This window comes from Fulmarus glacialis, unplaced genomic scaffold, assembly GCF_000690835.1.
Source record: "Fulmarus glacialis isolate BGI_N327 unplaced genomic scaffold, ASM69083v1 scaffold23497, whole genome shotgun sequence".
NCBI classification, from domain to species: Eukaryota; Metazoa; Chordata; class Aves; order Procellariiformes; family Procellariidae; genus Fulmarus; species Fulmarus glacialis.
The window spans coordinates 27046-48837 of NW_009221583.1; the positions used below are offsets into that span (position 1 = coordinate 27046).

Consider the following 21792-nt stretch of genomic DNA (forward strand, 5'->3'; position numbering starts at 1 on the left):
ATGTTCCATACCCTGTGTAATATTTATTTTGTATAGTACTAAATGTGCGTTCACCTTTTGATCCAGAAGAGAAAACTTGTTTGAAGAGAAATATTTATTTTTGCACTAATTATTAGAAATACTAAAATCCAGTGGAACAGAAGATATCTCTCTAATAGTCGCATGAAAATAACAGGAAATGTAAAAAGAAAAGAATATGCTTATACTCCAAGTTATAATATAACAGTCATGAGTGTTTTACAGTTCATTGCAGAGCATTTCTGGTGTTCAGGAATGGAAGCAATTTTCAGAATATCTCCCCATCAGCTGGTGATGGCCCAATCCTTCATAGCTAGAGTTGCTCTGTGCTGATAAAATGAGGAATTTCACGCCCTCCCTGCTAGACATCTGTAGGTGCGTAGAGGGATCAGTATCCGTAGCTCTCCCCGGGCGCTGGAGTGGCCCTGTGTTGGCTGAAGAAGGCAGTCTCCTCCTGCCCCTTATGCTGGAGAGGCGCATTTCTGTGCAGAAGTTCACTGCCCCTGGCTCCCGTCACAGGAGAGAAGGGGGAGCAGTGCCTGCCCTTGCAGCGCCTGGGCAGGACTACCAGCGTCTGCTGCACGGGGGCTGCTACTGCAGCAGGAGCTAGAGCAGCTCTCGGAGCAGATCTTACTGGCAGCGCAGCCTGTGGAAGGGCTTCAGCACCTCGGAAGGGGTCACAGTACTCCTGCCTTAAAACAGGAGGTGGAGGGGGAGGCTGAGCAGCAGAGAACCTCCAGGTTCTGTTCCTGAGTTAGTGAGCAACTCCCATTCCAGTACCTTTTTCATCCCCAGAATAGCCAGTCACTTGCAGAAATACCTGCTTTTGCTGTTGCCCCGTCAGGCCAAATGGCATTGCCCTGTGGCCAAATTGGGCTAGCACACTGTCACATGGACCACAAATCTGAGGCTTTTTTCTAAAAAAGAGTGGCATTTTTATTTCATATATAGTCTTCTATTCTCAGCTATCATCCTTAAGAGACACTTTTTATTCTTGCCAACAAAAATGTACAGAGAGGCAGCAAATCCAATTTTTTTACATTTCTGTGCCTAAATCTAGGCTTACAGATAGTTGCGTGGCAGCCAGTTTGTCTCTGCAAATCGTTCCAGTTCATGTTTCTTTTTGGTTTTTTTTGTTTTTACTTACTGATATTTCTGTTTTCTATCAAATAATATGACAGCATAGCTCAAGGTTACTGTGTCTTACTTATCTTCCTCAAGTACATGCTGAAGATGAAGTAGTTTTGAAACAGCACAGAAAGAATATGAAATCAGTGGTCTCCAGTTTCTAGAATCTAGTCCCCCAGCTTTCAGAGTAGGATTGATTAATGTCTTAATGAGTTCAGCTGCAATAATCCCAGCTCCAGATGGAAGACAGTTAATAGATTAGCCATCTTATCAAAAAGCATTTCTGATGTGTCTGTTTTGCATTAGCCTCACTGAAGAAATGTCAGAAAATTGAATTACTCTCTTTTTTCTTGAAACCTACCATTACTGTTTTAGACATAAATCTGCAAAGATGAGAAAGCAAGCAGGAGAATAAAGTTGGCAGATGAATTTACTGTCATATGGGATTTTTCAGATTAGCAATATATGACTGGAATTATTCCATTTGCTTTTCAGGCTTTCCATCTATTCCATTAAATGTAGTTTTCTAAAACAGTCAGCATAGGAGTGAAGTGCATTTCATTTGTGTTGGATGATTCTCATCTTAACCACGAAAAAAAGGGGAAATGATTGAAGAGAGTGGTTAAAGAAAACAGATTGATATGCATGAATGAAATGAGGGGTGGGTTTTTGGTTATTTAGGGGAGTTTCACTGGTGTAAAATGCACAAAAAGATATGAAAACATCTGGGAGAGTGACGAAAGCTGCAAGAGCAAAGGGCTGGTCAGAAGAGATGAGGAAGTTAAACGGGAGTGGTGCAATGAGTTAGCAGTGGGGTGAGAATTACTGAGTTTTGCTTAAGGGGAGGAGCACGTGGCTCTGTAATTAGAGCTACCTCAAGGCAAAAAATAGCTGCTGAGGTTTATCCATGCCCTCCTCTCCAAAATAAAAAACTGTTTGGTACCTTTTTTCCTATGAGGTTTAGAACTACTTCATTGGAAAATGTTTTTGTTAATTAAAAAAGTGCTTAGTATTTTCCTTGAGAGTATGACTTTTAATATAAACACCTCATGTTCTCCTGGGAACTACTGTGGTAGGATTTCACCACCTGAGCATTTTATTATTGTAAGTAAATTACTGGTTGGTTTCCTCTCCTGTAATTTTTTTCCCTTTTAATATTTCCTATTGCCTTTTACTTACAGACTGATCTTTCAAGCACTTCCAGCTGAAGCTCTCATTTGCTTCATGTGCGTCTACTATTATTTCAGACAGTCCCGAAAGTATTCTTTCAAGTATATGATTTTAAAGTGACTTTGCGTAGGTACTGAATCAGCAGTGTTGTTTAGGCCGAACTTTTTATATTGCTAATTGCAGCCTCATAGTTACTGCCGCGTTTTTTCCTTTAGGTGAGGGGATATTAAATTTGTTACTCTATGTAGATTTACACACTGCAGACCAAGCAAGTCTTGCTGTCAGTTGTTTCAAGCTACATACATTCTTTATATATGTAATGGCATGAATATCAAAATATATAAAGTGTGCTTATGGGTATGCATTTTATTGCATTACAGATAATACCTAGCACTCCTCTACGGCCACTAATAGATTTCTCCAAGTTTAAATCAGAGGACAAGTTAAGAGTCATATACAACTTAGCCATATATAACTGGTTACGAGCGGGTAGTGTAAAGTAATTTGAATTCGATAGTCTATTACTTTCTTAATCTGTTTAGGTTTGAAATTGTATCAAGACAATTTACTATCTAACAGTAAAGTAATATTTAAGAGTTAAGGAACATTCCCCCTCTTCAGTGCTGTCAGATTTCATCTTTATATGGATGTAAACCTAGAGCTGAAAATCCTGAAACAGCTGAAGCTATTTATGAAGATACAATTTATGTACATTGATATAAAGAAGCAAATTTGACTGTGCGTATGTTTAAGGTAAATTCTAATGAATTAGTTGCACAGAATTTAGGAGAAGCCAATGGAGAAAACTATGTTACGATGTAGTCTCTTGTTATTTTGGAAATATTTCACATAGAGAAAGAAAACCTGCCTCTGCTTAGTGAATTTAGTGGAGATACTGTCTAGTCTAACAGCAAGAGCTAGTATTTTATATTCTTTCTGTTGCTCTATTTTACAAAGTTTCTTGCAAGTCAATTAGTCTCCAAGGCTTTTCTTTTTAACCAAGCAGTAAGCTGATTTTTTTTTTTTCCCCTGCCACAGTGGTATCTAAGTTGTCATGATGAGTAAGTCAGTGTGTCATTGTGAATGCACTTGTATTTCTAATGAAGTTATATTGCAAGCCAAGGATTTTGTACAATCTTTCAGGTCATTTTTATAATAGAGTGGCGTGGTCAAATTCTAACAATGATGTTCTAGATTGGTCCTGTCCTAGTGAAGTGTAAGTGATTTTTGCAATGTTTGAGACTGACTTGCACATTTTCCCTGAATAGCTGTATTAAAAACCTCAGATGGCATACTTAGGTCAACTTTGATAGTTGTGTCTTAATCTTGGAAACATGGATAGTAAACATACTATGCCAGGGCTTCAGTCAGCATTTTGTAGACTAAATAAAAGCTTAACTATAGTAACTTTCTGGGTGAGATTTGTACTGATGCAAAAACCTCCTGCATTTTTCATAATACTGACTTCCAGGAAGTACCGTTACTGGTGACAGGGTGCGTTCCCTTCCATCCTTCCATTAAACGAAGTTTTAACATGCAGTTATATCTCTCTGTATCTCAATTCTCTTAATTTTGATCGTATTAGCCAGGTAACCTCAGAGGAAGTTATTGTACTTGGGAATGCTGATAACTTATTTTGCAACAATCAAAGACTGAACAGTAGAAGAAGAAAATCCTTACCATTGTAGCTGACTGTTCAGTGCACGTTGTTGTAGTTGCATGACAACGTGTAGCACTCTGCAGAGCTGTGGTTATGATAATGATCAGAATTCACCTGTACAGAGGCTATACCAGCACAACCATTAACATGGGTACCGATACATATCTTCACGAGCTTCATTAGTTCATTATATGACAAACACCATGTAAAAAGCAATGGGTCATAACTACATTATGGTTAAATTTGTATTTTATAAGGTTTGTAGATTTTTCGGGGAAAAAGCAGACTTTTGAATTATGTAACTTCGGTGACAAAGATGCATGTATAACTAGAAAAAAATCTATGCTTACTTGATAATGAAGGAATAAATACTACTAATGCCAAGTGTGTTGATGAACTTTTTTTTTCTAAAATATGGACTGACATTTGCAGTATTTTTAGAAAGAACAGGCATGCTGTGGGTCTCTGTGTACTATGTAAGACTTCCTAAGACCACTGTGACTGCTGACCGATAGTGTTCCAAAAGCTTAAGCTCCAACGATATGAAAAGAAACTCCAAAAATTGCAAGCATGCCTTTGGACAGCACTGTAAAAAGACAACCTAGTTCTAGAGAGAGCAATCAGAATACATAATGGATGAGATACCAGTACCTGAGAATGAGATGCAGAACTAACACGTCTTTCAGAAATAGTGCCTTCTTGTTGAAACATCGGTATTTCACACTAGCTGCTGTGATAAGCAGAGGTTTCTATAGCTGTTAATCCCGTTTCACTGCTTAGAATGTGGGATTGCTTAATTGGGTAAAAGAAAATAAATCTACTTAGGCTGCTCTTCAGAACTTCAGTGCAGGAACTTCACAAACAAAAACTCTACTTCTTGGCAAGAGAAAGGGAGGCACAAGAGAAAAAAGAACTGTGTCCCTTCCTGGTGTTAGTCAAATCCCCGACCTTTAACTAAATGCTGAGTTTAACCCTGCAATGGGGGTAGTGTTACCTGTTATGACAGGCTTTAATTTAGCAGTAACACAAGGTTTGCAGCCCCACATTTTACAGTTCCTTAACTTTTCACATTAAGCATTTAAAATACTACTGCGATAGCTTTCAGACAGTTTATATTCCAGTAGATATGTAGAATGGGATCACCAATACTTACTTGAGGTTCTCCCCATTTTCTTCAGGGAGTGAGGGGGGGAATGCTGGTCTTCCTTAACATACATAGGAGATAAAATCCCCAAAGAAAAAAGCAGCTGCATAGACAGTTTTATCCCTGTCAACATTCCCTTTAAAACAGAACTAATAATTATGTACAGTTGAGGCTATAGGTTTCTATGAAGTTTTCCTGTCCATAAATATCATATTCCTTGTATAGTATGTAGTCTTTCAAGCAGTTTGGCAGAGGAAGGAAGGTCATGAAGACAGGACAACGAAGACGCAACCGGCCCATGCATTCCCGTATCTTCAGACGACAAAGATGCTTCAGAGAGCGAGGATTTGCTAGAAACGAGAAGGCGAGATTGATATTAATAAGTTAGTTATTAAATTTTGTTCAATTTATTTATTTAATACTCTGCTACCTGGAAAACTGGACCTGTCAGGATTTTTTTACCTTGGCCCACACATCTCTCAGTTATGTTTATAATCATTGGCAGCTACATCAACAGATTTTGTTTCTGTCAAGTTGGCTAAATGTAGGTTAATGCAAGTTTAAGTAGTAAAGTTTGGGGAATGTATTTTAACCCCAAATAACTGGTGCCAGTTTTCTGTCAACCTGAAGAAGCTACTGAAAGTAGAATTATGACTCACTACCTCTTATCTATGTACAAAGAAAAAGGACATAAAATTAATCTAGACTAGAATTAAATCACTCAATTAAAAATAGTAATTATTTAGATTTGTTCCATCAACTTGAGGCAGGGGGAAAAGCTTTTCTCCCCTTGAAGAGGGTTGTGTTGTCTACATTGTAATTAAAGTTCCCAAGTGCTCTACATAAATTGTGCAGTTACTGTCTAGCAGACTTCTAAGAGAAACTTAGTTTAAATCCTACATAGACTGATTTTTAAGAGGTCTCTTACTGTCAAAACATAACTTTTGGCCTAACAAGGGTTAAGAAAAGCACCAGTCTGAAGTAAAGAAAATGAAAACTAAAATACCAACAACAAAAAAGGCCCCAATCCCAAAACAGCTTGTTGTCATTTCAAATGTAAACATCAGATACTTACTTAAAATCAAATTGATGTCTGGCCACAGTTCCTGTTCTTTGAGGACTGCTTCTAGCTTCCAGCAGATATTAACATGATCGACGTAATCTAACATTACTCGCACTACTTTCCCAGACAGATGCTTCAACCATGACAAGGTTATCACTTCACAGAACTGATAGAAACAAAATGTTTAATAAGGTAATATTCAATACTCCTGTAAATGACTTCTGCCTCTGCAGGACAAGAGCAATTAAGTAACTTCAGCAGAATGCCAGGAAGAATGAGTGTTCTGTCAGTCAGGGGAGCTTTAGAGGTTGTCACAGCTTGCATTAAGCCTCACTAGTACAATCTGAAAATCTGAGATTTTTTTTGTACTAGATCCAAAAACAAACTTAAGCAGCTGCATATTTGGTAACTAAGTGCTTAAAAAGAAGTGCTACCACTCCCTAAGTGGAATTTAGACTTGTGTCCCAGCATGCTGAACAGGGGGACCCACCAGCCCAGGGTGTGCCACACCCCCTCATCTTCAGGTTAAAGAAGGGTTTATTAGGTTCAAGTGGACTTTACAAACTGTAAAACAATGACGCTGGTGGGTGTCTCCGGGAACCTCTTCAGGTCAGTCCAAGTTTGTTTATTTCTGCTCAGTGCTTACCATGCCAGCTCCAGGGGGTCCTTACAACAGCCTTCCAGTATTGGTGTTAACGATACAAGACAACCCAGTGAGCCAGCCTGCAAGTCCCTGCTTTCACAGCATGGACAAGACTGCCCTGGAGAGGCAATTCTGTACTGATCATTAGCATCTCATTAGCTATATTTTCACAATTCAAAAATATTGTTTATGAAAATTTGCTGTCATGAACCAGGCCTCATGGCAACATCTATTTATTTTTAAAGCCTTGTCTATTCCTACCTTTATGTGTAAACTGTCTTACAGTTTCAAAACTTCCTTTTCTGACACTGCATTAAGTACATTTTCATTTAGCTTTAGGAAGGACACTGGTAGTAAAACAACATGTGAAGCCATCTGATACACCTACCATTGTATCTTTGATAACAGTAGAAGTCCATCCGTCAGTCACATACTGGGAATGCGAACTGTTTCCCTGAGGGCAATCAAAGCAGCGGTGCACATCATACCCATAGTTCATCAGCATTCTTAACATGACTTCATCTTTCAGAGCATACTGTAGAGCTGATGGAAAATGCGTTGTATTCACCCTGCAGAAGTAATTGACGTTAGCCCCATGTCGGAGCAGTAGATTCATTAACTCATAGTTGCCCATTCTCAAGGCTATTTGGAGACAGTTGATGGGATCTTGGTTTGGCAGGGCTCCTGCATTCAACAGCAACTGTGTTGAACAGATATCCCCGTTGGAAACAGCGAAGTACAATGCTGATTTCCGGTGGTCATCGTAGCCTTTGCGAACTCTTTGATCCAGCATGAAATTGGCATCAAATCCAGATTTGAGGAGAAACTCAAGGCACTGAGGATGTGCTCCTGCTGCTGCTGAGTGAACTGGACTTATCCCGCTTTCTTTAATGGCATCAAAATTAGTAACTGGAACTAAATTTTTTAGGGCTCTGAAGAATTAAAAAAAGAATCTCAGAATCTTAAACAAACTGGTTCACCTAGCTCAATCTTTGAATTTCTCTGTGTTGCTGGGCTTCAGAATTCATCACGACTGTATACAATTGTCTTAATCTACCAAATCAGTACCATGGCATGCTATGTCTCTGCATTGACTTTAATTGCTAACAATTAAATTGTTAGCCAGCGGTGGATACTGACTTTATACCTACTACACATAAAATATTATTCTATTATACTATTATTCATGAACAACCCCATTCCTTGCTAGAGGAACAATGATTCCTTTTCAATAGAAGCTTTTCCTGAATGTCGAGAGCACAGTGTTATTGCTTAACTTATAGGAATTAGGGAATTAATACAATATAATATATTATAACATGAATACATATAACACATAATTTAATATATATACGTTTACTTAAACAATAAGTTTAAATATAATTTAATTAATGTATATAAAATATTAACATAGGAATTAAGAATCCTCAGATTCTTAACCACAATACAACATTCCTAGTATTGAAGACTTGTTTCTCATTTATTGGTTGTGATTTTAGCATAAATATCTTCCCGTAATCTTCCTGTCTTTAAAATAGGGATAACCCTTATCCCCTAAGTCTATTTGTTTATTTAGTACCTTTACCTTCCTGTGATGGGGTGGAGATGAGGCATACCCAAAGAGAGCGAGGACATCCCAAGAACCTCAACATCAGACTGGACAGTGTTACTATTTGTGACAAGTGGGGAAATACTATAGGAATTAGCATGTTCATCCTAAAATGATGAAGATTTTATCTTGACTGGTCTCTTAATTCAGACACAGAAAACTCATATTTAAACTCATATTCAAAAAGAATTCCTTCTACAAAACTACAGATTTGCTGCCTGTGTTGAATAAGGCAGAATTAGCAAAATTAATATTTTGGTGTCACCATTACTTGATTTTTAAAGTATATTAACTCACAGAAAATGTCCTCTATATGCAGCTCTGTGAATTGGCAAATGACCCGAGTGCTTTGGTACATTGGCATCAGCCCCATATTCTAGTAAAAGACTCAAAGAATCTGGATTTCCACCTCCTGCTGCTTCAAATAACACAGAAGCACAATCCATTGCCTGTGAAAGAACATCTGCACCTAGAAAGAAGCATCAAGGATTTTCACAGTAGTCACTGTAAATATCTGGCAGTCATTAGTATCTCCAACCCTCCAGTGACATGGTATTGTGAATTCTATTCTTCACCAAATAAAACCACTATGGCGGATCCTTGATTTTAGATGTGTTTATGTTATCCTGGGAATAAGAAGGTCCAAATTGCTTTGAACACAATCACACAGTAAGACTTGCTGCTAGAACTGGGCAAGCAAGGGGTTTGGTTCTTATTCATACAAACAATTGTTTTTTGACTTATATACAACGCATTTCAATTCTTCTAGTTTACGAAGGCCAGACAGATGTAACTGTAAATATGAGAGTACCCAGTATCAAGACAGTTCATACGATCCAGTTCCAGTGCTGCTGAGACATCATATAAAATTCCCCACCATAAATGTCTTGTCAGGCCTTCCCTAAGGTGACCTGTCTACATGAGAAAACAATATTGCATTTACAAACAATTACAACTACTCACTAAAATATTAATGAATTGAATATTATGAAAATGAATGTAGTCTTTATCAGGCTTTTACCTAATTGCATCACAACAACCCTCTTGGTGCGGACAGCATTTAATTTTCTTTAGTAAGGAAAGTTACTTCTGCTACTATTTCTGAAGGCGTATCTTAGAATAACTAGTTTTAATCCAATCACAGAACTTTCAGAAGACTAATAAAAATGTGTGTGAATAGGTGACTACCTTAGAGGGAATATATGTGTGTGTGCGCGCGTGTGTATTATATATACACATATATATGTATTCTTATAACATGAAACTTAGATACTAGGAATGCTTTAAACGGACCTCAACTCACGTGATTTGGGAGTCAAATTCTTCAAATAAATTAAGATGCCATCCAAAAATGCAAACAAAATATCTCCTCCATCGTGTCAGATTTGCTTGCAGTTTTGCAAAGCATTCACTGATGACTACTACAGTTTGCTACAAGTAAGTAATCTCTAAAAACATCTTTTATATGTTTGGATCTATTAACACTACAGGCTGTATACTCAGTAACATGATAACAGTTTATTTCCTTTCACTTCAGTAATGCAAAGTTTTACTGGCTACTGAGCTAAGAACAATTTTTTGCCTCTGCATTTAGGAATAATTTTCTCTGTTGGAAAGAGGATTTACTTTGTCCCATTTGGGTTTTAAACATTTCAGTAGTAACACGTGGCTTACAATTTCTACTCACTTGAAGAACACCACCACTGAACCTACATGTTACTAAACCAATCTACTGAGTTGTAAAACAGAACCACAGAATAGCTGAGGTTGGAAAGGACCTCTGGAGATCATCCAGTCCAACCCTGTGCTCAAGCAGGGTCAGCTACAGCAGGTTGCCCAGGATAGTGTCCAGTCAGGTTTTTGGTATCTCCAGGGATGGACACTCTACAACTTCTCTGAGTGACCTATTCCAATGTTCAACCACCCTCACAGAAAAAAGTGTTTTCTTACGTTCAGACAGAATTTGCTAGGTTTCAGTTGGTGCCCATTGCCTCTTGTTCTGTTATTGGGCACCACTGAGAAGAATCTGGCTCTGTCTTCTTTACACAATCTCATCAGATATTTATAACACTGGCAAGCCTTCTCTTCCTATAACATCCTATATAATAAAGTCTCACCTTTTTGCAATAAGAGCTCCATAATTTCTGTATGTCCGATCTGTGCAGCCAGTGCTAGAGGTGTGAGCCCATATCCACTGCGAGGGTCAGGATCTGCTCCAGAACGAAGGAGAAGCTTCACCAGATCCATCCTGCCTAGTCTGGCTGCCTCATGTAAAGCAGTCCTCTTGTGGACACACTGCAAATTCACTTTTGCACCAGAACTTAACAACAAGGAGGCAATCTCATACGAATCATGTTTAATTGCTGTAAGACAATAAGTGAAGTATCAGCCAGAATGTTACTCAACACCATTCTTGGCAGTATGGCTTCTGTTACGTGCAGCCCAGGAAAGCTCGAGCTGTCCCTGGCAGTGCTATTTATATACTGAGAAATGTCACACTACACTGAAAGGTTTAACTTACCAACAAGTCTGTCCTTTGTTTCTAGGATAACATTAACTACACAAATGAATAATTTCATGGTAATTTTCTCTCTGTAATCCTCTGTTGCGTTTGGTAATGCAACAGAATGCAACTTTCCTTGCCACTAGATGGAGATCATATACAGGGACTTGGTGCGGTCAGCAGCTGGCCTCCTCAGAGCGTCCTATTTAATCTTCCTAAGCAGTTACCATAATATGAAACAACATTTAAAATGACTGTGTCATATGCCTTCTTAGCTTAATAAGCCTGATCTCTTAAGTCAGTAAGGATCTTAAGAGAGTAATTTGCATTGGCTCCAGTGGATGGAATGAATAGGCAACACCTTTCCCTCCTTCTCTCTTTGATCTTCCAGGCTGTGTGGGGTAGAACAGTGAGTGCCCTTCACTGAGACAGATTAGGCAGAGAAGCTTCACGTGCAACAGCTGCTTGAAATACCATTGGCAGCATACTATAACCTGTGATGTTCCGCTATCTGTTACCTACATGGCTGCTTTAGATAAATCCCATACATCCCCTTCTTCAGGGATGGTGCATTTTAATATAGTGCACTTCAAAAGTATCTAGGAATTCTCTACATCTTTTCTAAGCAGGTGGCCCTGACTAGAAACTTTAGTAATTTCAAAAGGATGGACTGGGGGTCCTACAGATGGTTGGTAGGCTTCTTCCTCTTCCTTTAACAACAATTTTGAAAAAAACACCCTTCCAATATGGAAAAACTTACAGGTTCATCCAAGAAACTTACAGTGCTCCTTTAGAACTCAGATAATGAGAACACGCTTTGCTTTTTTTGGCTAAGACTCAGCAAAAATAACAGCATCATAGCCCAAATTGAGGGAAGCAAGTGAAATGAACATAGAACATTTTTGAAAAACATCTTGGCAAAATATGGTTCTTTACAAATCAAGAATTACCGTTCTTGTGCATCATCAAATTAAAATGGCATTCACACTAAGAGTGATACTAGGTATGGGACCTTCTTCTTCAATCAAAAAAATTCAAAGAGAAGTGAACCAAGAATTTAGGCCTGGCTAGCTTCTTCACTTGTCATTAATTCCGACAATGTCTGAATAGGGACAAACACTGTTTTACACTCCACGTAATGCAAATAAATCAGGCTGGTTTGCTATAATTTTTGAAACTCAAAATCCATTACCATGGTTTTTGGAGAAAGAGAAGCTGATGCAATGAAAGAGATACCATGTAAGGAGAGAATATGAATGTTTTATGCCTGCAGACATGAAGAACAGTAATAGCGTGAAAAAGCAGGAGGACCTGGTTAACTGGCACCACTGCATAAATGATGCCAAGGAAAGCAGAGGAAGACACTCTGCACTTCATGGAGAAAGCTATTTGATTCTTTGAGGAAAAAGATGTATGTATGTATGTTCAACCTGAACCTCTAACTCTTTGCAACTGAGGGATGGAAAATGGTAGGCATCTGGAGCTGCCTGCATTGGATCAGACTTTGGGGAAAGATTTTTAGCTTCTCCTAGTTCTATGTTTCCCATACTTCAGTAGACCAATACTTTAATTAATAAATAATGCTGAGAACTTTGTGGTGACAGTCCCTAACTTTGAACTGTCAGCTCATTTAAAGCCTTGCTATTGTCTAAGAAAAACAGACAGGGACAGACACATTCAATACTGAGATTAACATTTTTTGCTCCTTATAGCAAAATATTTTAGATATTGACTTGAAGTCAAATATGTCAAATTGAAACCTAAAATGTGTAACTATAATCTCACCTCATTCCCTCACCTCTCCACCCCTAAACAAGGTATTCACCTATAACTAAAGGAGAATCTCCCTCTTCATTCTTAACATTGGGATTGCAGCCATTGAGCAGGAGAAAGCGGACATTGTCTACAAAGCAATTTCTTACTGCCACCAAGAGAGGCGTTTCCCCTTTTAGAGTGGTCTGTTCCCACGTAATGGCACGGGAGGCTGAAATACAGAACAGCAGAACACATCTGAAGCTGGATGATTCATCAAACCCGACTTTGTGAAACTTTTTGGTGGAAAACCAGAAGGACTCTGTACCTTTCAAAGTTATTTCAAGGATGTTCTTATTTAGCTGTGCTGCAGCTTCATGCACAGGAAGCCAGCCTTGCTGATCTGCTTCTTCAAAAGCAGAACTGTGCCTCACCAACTTCATCAAGGCCTCCTCTTGGCCTGTGATATTTTAAGACAGACACATATCCCATTACTCATCATAAAACAAAGTTCAGGCAACTAATACATTGAGTGCGATTTATCCCATCAGTGTATCTAGAATAAACAACTTGCTTTGTCAAAGCAATTTTTTCTCAGAGGGTGGTTTACATGAATGGAACAATCAACGATTGACATTGACGCACAACGCATTCTGAATTACACATTGAAAAAACTTACTTATAATAGTATGACTAAACTATTTCAAATACAATCCTCTCATGAGCAATAGTGCATGACAGTTTAATGTATGAACAGGTGTCCTAGTGAAACTCTAGGAAAAAATATTTAGGTTGGCAAAAGTAAAATGAAGCTGATTTAATAGCGAGGAGACCTATCTCATTATTCCTGCTTTTACTAACAATCTTATTGGATCTTTAATCAACACAAGTGATTATGTTGTCGATTTTATATCTCATCAAGAAACAGCAAAACTTTCTTGGCTGGAAAGCCTGTTTAAGTAGAGGCTGGTTTCTGCTCTTGTTTTTTATCCCATCATTCCTGGGAGAAGGCAGTCTGCCCTTTGTTAGTTACCACTATAGGGTGAGGGGACAGACTGCTCTCAATCTCTGCTGCTGAAGTTCTCCTACATATGGAAGAATTATATATTCATAAGGCCAGACAGCAAGTGTAACTAGAGTTTAGACACATTCTCTATCATGTACGGAACATTTATAGCATTTGCTTTTCCAGAAAAGACTTGGTTTCTTGATTGCTACTCCACTAAATATCTCTAAAACTACTATGATGTGTGTAAGTTCTGGACTGAAGGTTTCCCACTGCCAGACAACTGTCCAAACAACTGTACTACTTATGCTCATTGTTTAGCTACCTCTGTGACTCAGTGTATAAATCGATTATACCACAAAAAGTAAAAGTTTCAGAGGAGCAGACTAAAAGCATCTCATATTGGGATACACTGAAGTGTGGCAGTTAAAGAACAATTCTGGAACACTCTTCAGGTAGAGAAAGGATTTTAATCTGGGTATCTCACAAAGTGGCAAATGCTTTGATGAAGTATTAATTGACTAGGGGCCTTGCCATCCTATTGCTTATTTTACAAGAAAGACTTGGCATTTTCCCCTAATTCCAGGAGATGAAGCACTGGAATCTCTTGAGAGGAGTGACATTTGAACCCAACCCATTACCATGTTCCTATCTAGTAAGTTAGCTTTTGGGTGTCCTGTTTTTAGTTGCCTTACTCCTCCCAAGGCTATGTAAAGAAAAACTGCACTTAAGTCAGGTGATCAAACACCTAAAATGTAGGCATTGCTCAACAATGCAATACCCAAGTGATTCCTAGGGGTACAGGCTTAGTGCAGTGTATTTGTACTTAACTGTCCGAATTGCTGCAATTATCTTTCCATGTTCTTTACTTGCAATATACTGGAAACTGCATAAACAGAACAAAAATAAAGTGAGAAGTAAAAATTAATGTGAAGTTCAGGATAGAATTATACCTTCATTTAAATACTCAAGTCTAGACTACATGTTAGATTTCTGTAAGTTATGCAGGTTTTGTCAGGGTTTAACACATTAAAGCACTTTTTTTGTTGGTCTTCCCCTGACACTAAAAATACCGATTTTTTCACACAAAGGCCAACAATTAAATACTAAAATGAGGGAAAGCGACCATACTAATCTATTTTTACATCACGTATTTATCTTCTTCATAAAACCTTGTACTCATTTAGATATTGATGTAAAACGTCACTTGAAAGTTTCATACATTCCGTATTTTCAAGGAAACGGGTATACATTTTCAGGGAGAACTCAGAACAAGTGAGCTACCAGTGGTTTCCAGTATCCATGAGACAAAGTCAGAGCAATACAATATATGAAGTCACAACGGAAAATAAGGTTACTACATACTTATAATAATGCCAAGAAAACACACAAAATAGAAGTAATAACTTATTACCTTTCATCATCTGTTGCACTGCCACTTGTTTCAATTTTATGCCTGTCTTGTAAGCTTTCCTGAATAGCTTGTTGGGTAGGGATTTCATCATCAGAATCATCATCGAACATATATGTAGAACTATACATGGCAAATCAGCACAACTTGGATCACTTTTCATAGGAAAACACTGCTTTTAATTGGAAGCAGATGTTAAATCTTCAGGTTAAATCTGGAGTGATAGAAATAGTAATCTCTGTTTAAGTATCAGGAGAAATGAAACATAGTTTAAAATAAATGAATCGGAAGCCAGAACTTCTCCAGCCTTCTCCAAAGTATTTAAGTTTCTGCTGCAAAGAGTTATTCTGTTTAGAACAGAGTAAAGGTTTTCTATTCCAATAGCACGTGCTAGCTTTTACCTCTGTTCCACAAACTGAAGATACAGAATAGCTACTTGTTCTGGCATTACTTATTAGAAAACAACAAAAATAAGTAAAACAGTTTTCAGATAAATAGTCATTCCATCTTAAGTCTTTTAGACAATCAAATATCATCACCGTTGTGCTCTGATGTTTCCTTAGTAGGAAAACAGATGTGCAATAAGACTTGGGATGTTTTTTCAGTTTGTTCACAGAGGGCTTGGAAGTGAAGGGCAAGTGAAGGACATGAAATTTTTTAATAACAGCTTTTGTTCAAACTGTTTCAACAAAGATACCGTTAGGGACATATCTTGTAGTCGGGAAAGTATTGTAGATTTGTGCTATTATGTGTATCAGCCTTCCAACTGAAACAACATCAAACTCCACGCTTGAAAAAAGACCAACTTTACCACCTTACGTACATAATCTACAGTCATTTATAACAGATAAATTTACAGTTCTGCATTCTTCATCAATATATGCCTGTTTTTTCCTAATACTTGTAAGGGATATATATAAAAAATACTGCAACAATATATATCCAAATACAGGCAGAAGTAAAAAACAATATGGTGTAACCATATTGGAGTTAATTTAAAAAAAAAAAAAAAAAAGCTTAAGAATAGTACTAGTTTAAAAAAAAAGTTTGCCAAATTGAAAGGGTTCAATTAAAAATATTTTTACGCTTTTAAGATTGTAATACAAACAATGGAGCATAGAAATAAATCCCTTTGATACTACTGGTTAAGTCTGAACGTTAAAATTTAAGAAGAAATTATAAAAAATTATTAACAATTGAATCAATCATTAAATAGTATAATGTGTGTAGATGTACACTGTTACATGCATAAGCAGTCACACTGTTCTTTTGTATATTCAGCTACATGTTATTACAGATTAAAATCACAGATGTTCCTTCAGGCTCAAACTCTCTATCAAAACTTCCACTTCTGTCTTCCAAGAGAGTTGGCCTGAAAAAAACAACCAAAAATACAGGGCAAAGTAAAATAAAATGAGTAAGTAAAACTGAAAGCAAATAAATAAATTAGCAAAATGAATGATCACAGCAAAATGAAGAAAGTTGTCAACATGCCACTTACAAAGTTTGAAGTAATTCTAGAAACATCTTAAAGTTGAACAGCAGTAATTTATAGCAAACCTGCATCATTTAATTTGATCCACCTAATGTGTGATTGCAAGGCCTTGCACTGTAATTGCACATGTAGCAAAAAAGAGAAATATATTAATATACAGATAAGTAACTGTTAGCATTCCATTATACCTACAGTACAATGACTATATAAACATTTTAAATCTAGACTATTTATTTTTTGTAAAAAGACTACTAATTTTCCTATGAATTGAGAAAATATACTGTTTTTCCTCACCTTCTGAAAGAGGAAGACCTCACACTTTGAAGAAGTGATTATTAAGTTGAAAGTGATATTTTCAAGATTGAAAATGATCTCAGTAGAGCCTAAGTCCATTAATAGCTCACTATAAATACCCGATCATAAGATACTCTGGGACTTTCTCCATGTTCGTTTCATACAGGTTAGTTATGTTTAATAATCTGACCTGACAAATGGTGTCATCAAAAGAAGGAATTAAAAAGCCCAGTTTCTTTGTAAAAATACTCTTGTTAAAAGTTCTTGGAATGAGAATTTGAGAACTGTAAGTAGTAACTATTACATTATGGAAAGAAAATTCTTTAGTGCTTTCTTAAGAAAGCAAACTGAAGATACTGTTAGGAGCTTATTTAAAAGAGTAAGACAGCGTAAAAAGAAAAACTAAAACCAACAGAAGTAAACATAAACCAGCAAATAAAATCAAGCAAGAACTCTATTAAAAATTACTATGTGTTTTTGATTGCTTAATCACAATTCACATATTAATATAAATAGAAAAGCAAACAAAAGATAAACATATAGAGTCTTTAAAGGGAAAAGCAGTTTCAGAAAGACAGACCTATGCTGAAAACTTATGCTGGTGTAAGACACAATAAGCAGGGAAATGAAGGACACAGATGCCTAGTTATAATAGTGAAGGTAGGATGGAGTGAGACTTTCATGTGCTTAATTTACACCTACTGTATTTTACAGAGGGATCCTTACAAAGGAATGATGATGGCTGTGTCTGAATGCAAGGCAGAAATAGTTCTTTGCTAGAGGAGATCTAGGAAGAAGCTTGAGTAATTTTTTTAATTTATTTTATTTTTTTAAAGAAAACAAAAGTGCAGAATCAGTGAAGGAACTGAAACTGGACTGCCTCTCTGGAGCAATAGGGAAACAGGTAACATTTTATGGCAGGTGGTCATAAGGGAGATTTTATCATTTATTCTTCACGGAAACTATTTGGAAAAAAACGCTTACAAAAATCAGAATATCTGAAAAGATGAATTTGCTGAGGAAGGCAGGCATCAGAAGTACCTACTATAGATAGTTAAATGATTTCTCATACTGCAATTTTCGCTGTTGCTACGACAGAACATAGGCTATATATAAATCCAGATTGAAATCCCAAAACTTACTACCTACTAGCTTTCCACTCACGATTCAGCGCTCTTAATGCTTCAAGTTCATTAACTGTAACGTTTCTCTCAGAAAGTGCAGACTATTTTCATTTTCCATTAAGATATATTTTGTGATATTCAAGTAACGCATACAATTGATATTTACACATTGATAATATTACCAAAGGCTAAAATCCTAGCTGTATCTTTTATATAAGATTGTAAAGATGCTTATAATAATACATACTTATTTAAGACAAAATATTGAGGATCAGAAAATATTTGCATGCCCACTTTTAATATAAAAAAATCCAGATGTTTCTATTACACAGTATGTTCTAATTCCTCTGTAAGCCAACAAAAAGAACGGAATCTTGTGAAGTCTCTATCTGAACTCTCCAAAGTTAGTCATCCAGCTGGCAGAGCAACGCAACACCTCGCTTGATCCAGTGTTGAACTGGTTTATTTGTGTTAAGCGTCAAAGCAATGACGAAGTTAGTAGAATGTCCAGTAGTAGATAAGATTCCTTTACGCTCACTTGTCTTGTAGAGTGGGCAAATATATGCATTAGATTTCCTTATGTCCGATTTTGCAGCTTCAAAAAAAAGCCAAAATAATATATTACATTCAGCAGATCTATTGACAGAAACATAATCTACATACAAATATTAAGTATTTACAGTAACATCCTTAAAGCTAAATAAAAATGCAAAATTGTTTTGCAAGTAACATTATAAAATTATCTGGCTTTTTTTTTTTTTTTTCTTGTGTGGTTTGTTTTTTTTTTTAAACCCAACTAATTTAACTGCAATTTGTTTTCAGGACTCCATACTTTTCTGCGATTCTACCAGCTTTGTAATCATTCCAAGACACATTAAAATCTGAATAGAACCATAGTTAAAGCATAGTTTATACATGAGCTTTTAACAGCTTCTGGTCCAACAGCCACGGAACCTAACTGCAGCTGAAGTCACCTGAGATCCAAGGATGCAACTCTGCAGGAACTCTTTGTATGCCTAGACTGCTTGCATGCAACTTGTGCAAAGTCTAAAATCATGCATGTCTGAAGAGATTCATCCAACCTCAAGAGAAAGCACAGGCAGAAAAAGTGGAAACTTTGTAAGACTGCCTATTAGCTAATAACATCTAAGTTGCAACAGTTGTAGTAGAAAGTCCTGCTTAAGTGAATAAATAAAATTTACTGCTCCTGATCAAAGAAAACAAGAGTTACGGAAAATATCTTACTAGTATGACAGACAACTAGCATAGCAGCTAAAAATAATCTGAGTAAACCTTGCTAAATCACATGAGGTAAAACACTGAGTCTCTGTAAGTCAATTAAAAGTTCTCCTCAACATGAGTAGAGCCAGGAATTCAAGCACCCCATGCTTTCCTACCCAAATTAACTTTTGGTTGAAAAATAGATTGGGCAGCACCTAAATGCATTTTTTTATAAATATGTTTAACTAGTTCTTTTGTCTAAACCATAATTATAAACATCTGTGGGGAGAGGGACAGACCTATTGCTCAGATGAGACGAGACTGAGTCAAGCTAGTTGGCCTAATTTTTAATGTAAAAGTCATAGGTCAGATGCACACAAATTCTGTGCACATTTGGGTACTTTGGTAAGGGTAGGAGCATTGATCTTCTGTAAAAAAGGAATTCACTGTTGCAATTTCTTGTTGAATAGCTCGCACTTCAGAGAAATTATACTTACTTGGCTTTATCCAAATGATTGGCATCTTATCAAAGAGCAACTTGGGATACTGCTCAGCTAACACTCCCCTGGTCAGAGAAAGCAACAAAGTAATTATTTGTGGCTTGATGTTAAACCAAAGAGGGTTTTGGTGTGTGTTTTTTGGTTGTTGCTTGCTTTTCCTTCCCCATTTTCCATGCATGAAAGAGTATTTCATTTGGTGTGTTATTTCAATAGTATGAAAAGTATCACCTAAAATATTTAAACAAATCTTGTTTGAGCACCTAAGAAAGCTTTCCAGAACCATAGTAAAACACTTTGTTACTGACTCGGTCCTGTCCCAGCGAGCTCCGTCTAAAAATAATCCATGGATGTAAACACCATCTTCTGGCGCAGTATCAGCAGTATCCTGAGGAATAACCTACAAGAAATAAGTGTTCCATGTTATTAAACTTTTATAGCTGTTTGCTTTTTGAGGTATTATGCCAATAGCCAATTTTCAGAACATCAATCCAAAATGAGAACAATATAGTAATACCTTCCTTTCAGTACTACTTCTATACAAAACTATAAAGATAGCAGATTTCTGAGGGTTTGTTAATTACCTTTATTGTAGGTTATAAAATAAGGCTTTAATCACACAGACAAATATGTACTCTATAGGCTGTTTTCTTGAGTGGAGGTCCAGGTCCAATGATAGAACTACTTTTAATATACCACTTTTACGGATGTTATTTAACTTGCCTACCTTACCAAAGAATTAAATGTATGTCTTCAAATTGCAGTGAGTACAATGAACCCTTCAGTCAGGATTTACTTACTACATCTCACTGCAACATCAGGACTCAGATTAATAAAATATGCATTTATAATTTATCTCTACCTGAAATTCATATCCCAGAAGGTCAATAGGGATCCTGTGCTTCCTAGCGTAGTTTTGCATAGCTCCAGTTAAGAAAGCTTGAGTAAAATAGAATCCCGACAGCCAAAAAACCGTGGGCTTCCCTAATTCATACCAATCCTGGAAAGAAGAAAATGACACATTCAATAATGAGAAAGAGACAAATACCATATTGTTTGACCATTTGCTACATAACTGTACTCAGAAAATCTAAGCGGAATCTATCACTCCTTTCCAAATACTCCTTTAACGTAAAGGACAAATTATATGAAGAAGTAGATAAATAATTGGTAGTACTGCCTCTTGTACATTACCTGTAAAAATTTCAGCCTTTCTAGAAAATCTAGAATATAGCTCCCTAATGGTTTTAGACTTGGGTATGAACGTTTCGCCCAATTCTCAGGAACTTTTCCAATAAGTAGACTGCCACACAGAGCCTCCAGTTCAGCATCCATAACAACCAGTCCTTTAATGGCTTTCTTCAGGTTAATTAGTGTAATACGAATAGTTCGGATTAAACTGGAATTAAAAAATAGAACAAAATTCTCACACATTTTGCATGATTTGTAAAACATGACATCCTCACTGGAAAAAAACAAAAAAACTGGATTATGGAACCATCTATAGAACTTGGATAGCTGCTATATAACTGCGTAATTAGCCACATCTGTAAAGTCATGGATTTGTGCATTTGTGCCAATTTATTAAAGACTAGGAACAGTTTAATAAATTATTTTGTTATCTCTGACATACTCTGTATTGTTTGGTAAGAGGATAAATTTGGAACTCCAAATGTAACACCGTATACTAGATGAAGGAAAAAGGTTAGATTACAAAAGAAGAGGTGGGTAGGGTCTGCAACAAAGGAAAACTTGGGAGACTGAAGGCCAGAGAGCATTATTGAAAGTTTGGGAGAAAATGAAATGAGAGACGTGAAGAGACAAATGGAAAAGAAGGAGGACAGAGAAAAACATGAAAGAAAGAATGGAGGAGCAGACAAAGATAAGAAAGAAAATTAGGAAACAAAGTCAAAAGAGAGACTGGGGACCCAAAGAGAAAAAAAAAAGTTATTATAGGTGTCCTGGTTTTGGCTGGGATAGAGTTAAATTTCTTCCTAGTGCTGTGTTTTGGATAGGAATAGGAATAGGGTAGGAAGGCTCTGCAGAGAGACCTG

General features: G+C 36.9%; 1 protein-coding gene across 1 annotated transcript; it reads right to left on the reverse strand.

The window, feature by feature from the left end:
• Positions 1-5276: 5276 nt before the first annotated feature.
• Positions 5277-15238, reverse strand: ASB14 (ankyrin repeat and SOCS box containing 14). The gene is made up of 9 exons (XM_009581178.1): positions 15111-15238; positions 14532-14582; positions 13019-13155; positions 12764-12922; positions 10553-10798; positions 8733-8904; positions 7215-7758; positions 6196-6349; positions 5277-5470 (listed from the first exon to the last, which is right to left on the reverse strand). Exons 1-9 carry the CDS (start codon positions 15236-15238, stop codon positions 5277-5279), a joined length of 1785 nt encoding a protein of 594 aa, XP_009579473.1.
• Positions 15239-21792: the final 6554 nt, after the last annotated feature.